The 9,917-nt window shown below is 46.3% G+C and overlaps 1 protein-coding gene across 1 annotated transcript; it reads right to left on the bottom strand.

Moving 5' to 3' along the window:
- LOC107499981 (NXPE family member 3-like) lies at positions 1-8,591 on the bottom strand. Its single transcript, XM_036225914.1, is given in 7 exon segments — positions 1-429; positions 432-532; positions 2,189-2,411; positions 2,505-2,571; positions 6,698-7,031; positions 7,034-7,222; positions 8,561-8,591. Coding segments are annotated over 7 exon segments (1,374 nt in total).
- Positions 8,592-9,917: the final 1,326 nt, after the last annotated feature.

The following is a 9,917-nucleotide window of genomic DNA, read 5'->3' as shown; positions in this document are numbered from 1 at the left end:
TCAGGTCGGACAGATCAAAGAGAGGAGAAAGTCTACCTCATTGCGGACAATGAGCTGGCTAGGGTGGATGTTGTTAGGCAGCACCATGGAGGTCATTTCCCAGGCATCCACAAAAGCCACGCAGAGGTCAGCAAAGCCAGCTCCGAGAAGCCGGTTCATTTGGAGGGTGAACCAGTCACTGCCATACACGGACTTGTAGCCAGTGTTGGCCAGCTTGATGACCACAAGAGTGCGGGGCTCCCGGGCCAGCAGCGCAGCCACAGCTGCCCGGATCCGTGCCAGTCGTGGCACAAAGATGGATGGAGGGAAGGTGGTGAGGTGGGTGCCCAGCCCCAGCACCACCACAGTTTGGGAGCCCCTGGCCAGGCCCCCCAGCTCCCGGACCACAGAGTGCAGGGAGGCCACTGGTGTGCGGAGGGAGTGTGCAGGGACCAGCTGTGTGCCCGCCAGTTCATCACTATGCCCCGATTTGTTTCTACTGCCATCAGAGGCCCTGTCTGACACGGGACATGTAGATCCACTGGCTTCTGGGCTGAGGGGAGAGAGAGGAGGCTTAGGGATGATATAGGACTGTACTTCCTCATTTAAAAATACAGACTATCTAGCATCACTTTCCTCTTGGGACACAATCATTCTATGGCCCAATCACCTAATTTTGCTCTCCCTAATCTATAATATTGCCAGTGACCTCCTAGTTACCAAGTCTGAAGATCTATTTTCAGTCAACCTCCTCCCTGGCTCCTTGTAGCATTTTGTTTCATTGATTTTTCTTTGGAATCCCTCTCCTTTCTTAACAGTATGTTGTCACTTTCTGCAGCCTCCTTTCTGTCCAGGCACTCCAACTCAGATTCATCCACTGGTTCTTTTCAGCTACTCCTGGATGAAGACTTGCCCCAAGCTAGAGGTTCATTTATGTCCTCACACAATGGAGGCCAGCCTAGGGGGCCAAAGACTCCTGAGAAATAGTCTGTTCACTTGGTCATGTGCCATGGCAGAGGGCTAGACACACCTGCTGGAAAAGGCCCTTCCTTTTTATGCACAAAATCCCCACCTGTTTGCCCCACCATGTGCTCCAGGGCTGTGTGGACGCAGAGGGGCACCTTTCTTTAGTCCACAGAAAGCTGCCAAATCAGCCAGCAGAGGCTCTGTTTCTCCCAACCTTCGGTCAAGAGCTTCCACTCATCTTTAGAAACATCTCTTGCTTAGGAAACTCACCCACTCCACCCTGCCATGAGTAGAATTATCCCAAAGTAACCCAGGGAGGTCACTTGAGGTTGCTGAAATGTTGAATTAGTTGGGACTGGAGCTCCTTTTTTTTTTTTTTTACCCCCAAAGGGAGGAACTGCTCCCAGACTATCCTCAGAGGAATAAATACCCAAACTATCTGAAGTTTAGACACCTCAGTTCAATTCCAGTCCCATGTCTTCGAATGCCTCAGCCATAGGCTCCAGAGGGCCCCCTCCCCCACCTCCCTTTTAACCTAATACGAAAAGGTAGAAAATAAATATGCTGTTTTCTCCCACTACTGTCCCTTGCTCCCACATCCAGCAAGCACCCCAGTGACTTTCATTCTGGGCTCATTTTCTGGTTATCCATAGTTATCTGGCCATCTCCTTTCATTGTAGAACCAATCAAACAGACTGTCAATTCCTCTAGCATAATATTTCCTTTACTGCTGACTCTATGTCTTTACCAATTTAGCCTCTCATCACCTTTCATGCTGACCATATGATTGTCTTATACATTGTCTTCTGCTTTTCTTTTGTAATCCAATTAGTCCAACAAACTGAAAACTGCTTAAAAACATTGTGCCTCCCAAATGTCACATGATGAACCTCTGGTTTCTCTATAATTATTTTCCTAAATTTCAACTCTATTCCTCTAGTATCTTCTAGTATCTTCCAAACTCCTCAATTCTACCCATCTATTTATGGTTCCTCAAACACACCTACTCTCAGGTTAGAACTCCTGATCATCTCCTTAATTGCTGAGATTATGCACAATCTGGGCTCCCTGTTTCCCACCCCTTTCCCCAGCCCAAATCCAGATGTCCTGTGCTTCTACATCACTCTCTTGAAATCCAGGCATTTTCCCTCATTGACAAGTTAGATGTTTTCTGTCTTCTCAAAGCCCTGTGTCTCCCTGTTTTTTCTTAGGAGTCCTGCCCTCTCCCCTCACTGCCATTCACAGGGCACAGTGTCCCGCAGATACTCCCACCACTGCCAAAGCGTGGAGTCCCCCATCATGTGGATGAGGTGGCCAGCCAGGCAGCCCAGGATGTTGTCCACAGTAGAGAAGGAGTGGCTGGAGCAGGACAGCGAGTGCCACATGTCTCTGTGGTAGAAGCCAGAGGGCTTTGGGCCTGGGATCCCAGGACGGCATGGTTGTTGGGATAATACTGTAAGAAATTGCTTGTAAGCAAAACAATCAATGGATACAAGAGAGGCTAAAGCTACAGGCATGGAATAAGTGCTGCCTTTTTTGCAGACCCCACTGTCACTTACCCAGACTCTTGTTGCTCTGCTCAGCCACCAAGAAATATCCTGAGGGAGGACCTTGTCTGTCACATTCCTGAAGAGAAACCAATTAGCAAGAGGGGAGCCATTAATGAAAATGTGCAATAGGAAGGAATTCTGGGCTAAGGTGAAATGTGGGTTCTTGGAGGAAAGGTAGTTCTCAAAGTCAAGGGCATCTGTCCAGTGTTAGGGCTCCTGGGAGTTAGGGCTTGGGGGCAGGAGAGCAGTTGGAAGCTGGAGTTCAGGGATCTAGGTCCTTTGAATTTTTTGGCCTCAAGGAGTTCATCAATGCAGAAAGTAAATTGTTTTGAAATGTACCAAGGATTTTGGTTTTATTTAGATATGGTAAGGCCAGCAGACTAGGAGATGATTGCCATGGAAAATACAGTGTGTGATTCACAGTTCCTGAGAGGTGGGGGCACAATTTACCACGCAGGGCCACATGGGGAAACACCGGGGTCAGTCGAGAGGCATAAGGAAGAAATATAGGCAAAAACCTTTATTGTGGTTTTCGTAGAAAGAAATTTAAAGGAAAGGTAAGAAGCTGAGCAGATTTTTAGGGTTGGACAATTTGAATAATTTCAGTGGGCTCTGAGCCATAGAAGTGGTTTTTAGTTGTCCTGCACCTGCCCCTGGGATAGTTTTGGGCAGGCGGATCATGTCTTAGCTGCAAGAGTCTGATAAAAGTAGGCAGGGTGGCAGAATGGTGGGTTGCATATCAAAAGTATGCTCGAGGCAAATAGTTTGCTATTTCTTTGAGTTAGCTAACCCTGGGAGGGGCAGTCCCACAAGGCCCCAAGATGTCAAAGCATCACAAAACACAGAGAATTAAAGACATGATTTATATGAGGTGACTGGAGCCTTTTACAAGAAGTCTTAACTCTCCTGTTGATTTACCGAGCCCATTCCAATCGGACTGTCACTCCCACCACTCTCAGAAATGGCAAAGTCCAATGTCAGTTTGTCAGCTCAGCAGCAGCTCCCCTATCCCTGAGATGTGCTGGTCCCCTGGTTGCCAGGATGCTTCCCTCTCCTAGTAGCCCCTTTTGCAACCCTCCCCGCTTCTCCACAACCTCTTTATATTGGAGCATCCAGGCCCAGTCCTCCCTCCTCTTTCCCAATTGCACTCCCTCTCTTGGTGGTTTCACTCAGCCTCCGAACTTTAACTCAGTTAGATCTCCAGCCCAGACGTCTCTGCCAAATTCTAGGTTTGTGTATCTGACCATCTACTCAACATCTCTGTGTGATGCCTAATGCATCAAACTCCCAATCCGCACCCTCACCTGCCTTACCTAGAGCTGATCTCACTTCAGCTGATGGCAACTCTGTTCTTCTAGGTGAGTGGGCCCCAAACCCTGAAGCCATCCACAAGTTTCCACTTTTTGGCAGATTATGCTGCTCAGGAAATCCTATGGGCGCTGCTTTCCGAATATATCCGGAAAAGAATCACTTTAGACAGTTCTACCACTGCAACCTCAAGCCAAGGCCTTGGTCTCTTAACTTGCAGTTTCCTACTTCTCCCTTAAACTTCTGCAGTCCATTCTCAACACAGTGGGCCAAGAGATACTTTTAAAAAGTCCATCTTCTACTCAAAATCCTGCAATGGATCCTTTTTCTCTTAGAGCAAAAAACAACATACTTACAGAGCCCTTCCTGGACATATCCTTCCCTTGACCTCACTGGTCTCTTTATCTACCACCTCCTTGTCCTTCACTCCACTTAGCTTTTTGGTTTCCTCGCTGTTCCTCTCACACACCAGGCACAGTACTGTACTCCTTATTCCTGGAACCCTCTCTTCCCTGGTATATCCTTGGCCAGCTCTCTCACCCTGCTTGAAGTCTTTGCTCTTAATGAGGTCTACCCTAACCCCCTGTTTAACATTGCAACCTACCCTGTCATACTCCTAATCTTTATTTCCTCCATATTTTAAATTTTCCATAGCATGTATCTTCTTCTAACATGCTATACGATTTACTTATTGTTATGTTTATTTGTTTATTGTCTCCTTCTCCTGTCCACGTAAGCTTTATCAGGTCAGGGCCCTTGTCTGTTCGTTCACTGCTGCTTTCCCACTGTCTATAGCAGGGCCATGCATGTAACAGGTGCTCAGGAAGCATTTGCTGAATGAAGGAATGCACTGATTGAAGAGGTTGTGTCCTCAGAGGAGAGGGGACTTTGCTTTCAGAAAGGAGGAGGAGAGCAAGAAAATATTTCTGCAATCTGGAAAGATGCCTATAATGGCCTGCCCTAAGAGTGCCAAGGCATTAGTGCCCCATAGAGGCCCTGGAGCTTCAGGAAACAGGTGTAGGATGATCCCAGGGACTTTGGATCCAGGTGGAGATGCCTGTCTTCCCAGCAGAGCCCAATACCACACAGACGTGGACAATGGGTACTTTGGGGTGACCAGAGTGGACAGATAACTAGGGGAAGATTCCTGGTGGTCAAGGTGTCAGTTCCTTGGCAGGACCCTAGTTGAGAGGAGCCCCCCTCACCAGCCCAGATGTAGAGGTCCTCAGAATAGGACTAAAGTTGATATAAAGAAAACACTGAACCTTGGGGTTACAAATTCATATCCACCACACATTTGCCACCACGTCTGTGGTTATCTGTTTAATGCCTGTCTTCCATCAGCACGTTGCTAGCTTCCTCAGGGAGGGGACATTCTGCCCTCCTCCATTCAAAGGATCTCCAGGACTTTGAACAGTGTCTGGCTCAGAGTCGGGGGTGGGGTGGGGCTCAACAGAAGCAAACACTTGAGATTAGATGATACGAGCTGACAGAGCCCACTGAGTGCTGTCCTTATTCTAAGCCCTTTACATACATTAATGTATTTGTTCCTCACCACAATCTATGAGAGTGGTATTATTATTATTCTTACCCCCTTTACACATGAGAGAACAGAGATGCAGAGAGGATAAGTAACTTGCCAGAGATCACACAAATAGAAGCTGGCAGATAGTAATATACAGTCTTGTTCCAGAGACTCTTGCACTTTATCTCCGAGTGACATCGTAAGACAGGACATCTGCATTGAATCGTAGATTTATTCTCAGTTGACCAATGCCTAAAGGATGTGCGGTTCTTTTCTGACTAAAGGGAGTATAAAAAGTAGTCCTGGTGCTAAACTCTCATTTGGGAGGTAGATGGTAGTGGGAATTCCCCAGACATGAAGAGTGGCTGAAAGCCTCCGGAGATGGGCATCTGGTAGAGCTGGCACCTCTGCCTCTGTGCTTCGGGCCAGCCGGCTCCTCCATTCCTCATAGCTGCCAGCGATAACTTTCATGCTCTTTGGGGCCACAGAGCAGCAGTCATCTCGGCTGCCAGCTCCCCTGTCCCCCCGCCCCCACCTCTACCTCTTGCCACAGCTTCTCTTCTCCCTTCCGCCTCAGTGGGGGGTATCCTTCTACCTCTTCTCTGCCTCCTCTAGCCATCTTCTGGGACCCTATTTTTGTCTCCTTTCCCTACTTCTTCTCTACTGGAGGCCAGATGCTGGGTCTCCCACCTTAAAAAAAAAAAATGCTTCCCTCACCCCTGGGGTCTCTCCTGAGCCAGCCTTGCCTCAGGTCTCAGGGTCGGTAGGGCTCACTGTGAGCTAGTTTGTTTTCGCAGTTTCTTCTCCCTCATTCCCATTCTCTGTCCACCCAGAAGACTTGCTCCCTGAGACTAAGGATAATTTTTAACCTTTATTTTTCTTGGCTTCCAGGCTACAGTATCTGCTCTTATCTCACTTAGTGGGTTCACATCCATCCTCCCTACCTGCTGACCACACACACTGGTGATATCTAAATTGACATCTCTCCTTGTAGGAGACTGGGACACCTCTTTTGCCAGAGTTCGGGGATCCCCTTCAGGCTTTAGATAAATTGTTACCTGACCTGATCATCATAAACCAGAAGGGATATCCTCTCTCCATGTCCTCAAATCACTCAGTGCATTTAGTTAAGCACATATCACACCGTGTGTTTAAAAAAGTCATTTGTCTCCATACTGAAAAGGTGTAGAAGGCAGGGATGCCAATTATGATGCATAAGTAGTCAGCACTTGGCATAAACATATAGTAGGTGCTCAGGAGGTGTGTATAATAAAAATGAATGATAAGGGCAGGGTCTCAGGCAGAAGAATCACAGGGACCAGAATTCAGGGGTTGGGGCACACATCCCAGATGATGTTGGATTTCTTACCACACCAGCAGGGCCTCCTCGTGTGGTGTGGTCACATTCCAGTAATGTTCACTTGTCTATCCCCTCAGTGAGTCACAGGGCTGGATGGGGGGTCGAATGCAGAACCAGAGCTCCCCTGGATCTTCATCCCTATAGTGACAGGTAGACTCTTCCTTCCCAGTTAACAGGGGATTAATATTGCAAGTAACAATTTCTTTATATCCTGTGGATCCCCGAAAATAGCCCATGAAATTGACTGTGGCCCATTGGTCTCTCCAGATTCTTCGCAGAACCCCAACAGCCTCACTGGAGTGGATCAGCCACACTTGCACCTGGGCCAGCCCAGCCCAAAGCAGGGGAAGGACAGCAGGTATGTGCCATTCTCCAGATCCTGGACATCCTCAGGGACCCCTGCCTTCATGTCAGGACCCAATAATTGTGCCCGAAACAGATCCCCGCCATGGGTCTTGGGCTTGTCCCGATGGTCTCTGGCCACAAGGATGGCCTTCAGGTAGCCTCTGATAGAGAAATCACCCCCAGCAATTCCTCCCGGGGAGGGACGTTAATCCAGTTTGATGGTCCATCAGCATTCTATGGTCTCTAGCATTAATCTGCCCTGCATCTGATTTGTTCTCTGACTACACCTTAGTGTCAAGGATCTTGACCCCCTCACTCAGTCTTTTCTCATAGCACAGACATTAGGTGACTCCCAGCCAGTTGATTCTCCCAGGACTCACAAGGGACAGGACATTAGAGATGCCCAGATGCCTCTCCTTATATATCTCCTGGATAAAATTATCATAAGCAGGAAGAAAGATTGGGGAAGTCCATCAGAAAGGAAAAACTGGTACAGAGGAGCGGGGGCAGAAGGAGATATTTCCTTCATGTAGATCACTGAGACCTGTCCCAGAGGCACCTAGTTAAATCCCTGGGAATTTAAATTTTTCTATATTATATTATAGGAGTTTCTGGCATAGTTTATGACTGGGAATTCAGGAGGCCACAGTCTTACCAGGGACCCATGTACCAAGGGGCCAAGAGACATATACAATAGAGGAATGAAACATGATACAGTAGGGTCCCACGAAAGACCACCAATGGCCCTGGAAGTGGCTCAGGAGTGAGCCCTTCATCCACAGGGCCTTTTGGAGCTGTGATCACCAATAGTCAATGAGCTGGTCAGTATTGTGATCCATCAACAGGAAGGGATGTCCACCTCTCAGGTTAGTGATAGGAAGAAGCCTGTCAATTTTTCCTTCTCTTGATTTCCCTTCCCAGTATCAAAGGGGAAACAGAAGGAAGAAGAATGAGGAAGGTATGCATGAACAGAGCATGTGACTTACTCCCCAACTCAAATCAGCTGGAGCCTTAGCTAAACTTGGCAAGAGAGGATGGAAGGAGAAGGGAAGGAGCAGAGGAGGAGAGCTTTGATTCTCACATGAAGTTTCAAATGAATAGAACTGAATCTTAGAGAAACAAAACTGACTGATACAATAATTGAAATTGACTTAACAGTTATAGAGTTAGACTGAGATGTGGTTAAAGAAGCCCTGGGAAAATATACCATTCAACAGACACAGTTGATAGCAAGAGTTGGAAGAATTAAAATTGTTTCAAGTTTATACTCCACTTGGGACTCCCCATACGGGTTATAAATTATTTCGTAAGCACTGGCCTTTGGTCTCTCCAGGCTGCAGAGACCCACAATGGCATTTTATAGCTGCAGTCTCGAAGCTGTATTTTAACTGGATGGCTTCAGAAAACAAAAACTGGGCATCTGCTGTTGACTTTTATCTAAGTAAGAATCTGCTCCTAAAACTGGCGTAGATAACCATGACAAAAGAGTATACGCTTTTGTTTGTTTTGTATTTCAAAGTATATCACCTTCACCCCAGTCAGCTTGAGGGGTGTTCATCTCTCTAGGGGGAGCTTAGGGTTTGTTAAAAAGAATGCAAAAAAATATATATATGACATATAAAACCCATATGAAGGAGAGGAAAATGGACTAATTTAAAAAGCATCTTAAAATATTAAAAGCATAGTTGAAGCTTTCTGAAATGACTAGGGAATAATGGAGAGAAATGTAACATCAGAAACAAATTCTTTTTTACCAAGAAAGTTGTGACACAGAAAAATATTTTTACTGACATCAAAGTAACACCAGTTACTCAAATACTGGAAAATGCAAAAGCAGAAGAAAGGCAAATATGCTAGGGATTGCTTTCGACTAGTAGTAACAGCCACTAACTTCAGTGGCATAAACAAAGAAAGGTTTATTTTTCTCAAAATAAGTGTTTGGAAGTAGATAATTGGTGGCCTTGGTTCAGTGCCTTAAGGATGTCACACTAAATTGTCTGTTATTTCTTGACATTTTTCTCATGAAGGCTGCTTGAGCTCCAGCCTTATTATTTATTCACTTTTGGGGCAGCAGGAAAGAGGAAAGACAGAGCACCAAAATAGTATTAGAAGTCGCACCTAACAGCTTTTGTTTATGAATTATTGAGCATTCTTGCCTGTAATGGAGCCTGGACATAGAGTCTTCCCCGCTTTCCTTATCGGGGACATTAGCCAGGTTTGGGTTAGTAGGGAGGAACGGGATAATTGTTCTAAAATGAGGCAGAAGCCTTGGAGCCATCAGATTTAGTTCAGGAATCTGTTGAAGGTGAAACCAACAAAGGACGGGGAGAGAAACTGCCCCCAGGAGGCATGTTTCGTAGGACAAAGCAATTCCTGTGCGAGAAGCAGTGACCACAGCTTTTGGATAGAACACAGAAGAAACCTACACAGAATATATGGTGACAGATTTTGTTCTATGGTGCCATTTGCAGAACCCACAATTTACATCGCAATTGGGTATCAGGACCACAGATCTTAATGGGGAACAGGAAATTAAAATGTTTTAAACATACATGATAGGGGGAAGATGAGCCCTTCAAGTAAGGTCTGATGATAAAGATTGTGTTATTGGACACCTCATTCTCTGGAAGAGAGGCAGCATGCCTCCTATTTCTCCTATTGCTATCGTACACACAGGACACAATCATTCTCAGTGAGGAAAATTTCCCAATGAAATTTAAGTTCATAGGTTGCGAACTTTAGACAACCAGTGCAGAACGACAACTGGTGGTCTGGTGAGGCTGACACCAAGAAGTTTTTCTCTTCTTTGCCTATTGACCTGCCTTCTGATACCTCTGAAGTCAGCTTCGGTCTTCGGCAAAACCAGAGACTGGATTGTATTAAG

The sequence above is a fragment of the Rousettus aegyptiacus genome, unplaced genomic scaffold, assembly GCF_014176215.1.
Source record: "Rousettus aegyptiacus isolate mRouAeg1 unplaced genomic scaffold, mRouAeg1.p scaffold_m13_p_8, whole genome shotgun sequence".
NCBI lineage: Eukaryota > Metazoa > Chordata > Mammalia > Chiroptera > Pteropodidae > Rousettus > Rousettus aegyptiacus.
The sequence above is the reverse complement of the archived record's forward strand: the minus strand, read 5'-3'. Positions and strand labels throughout refer to the sequence as shown.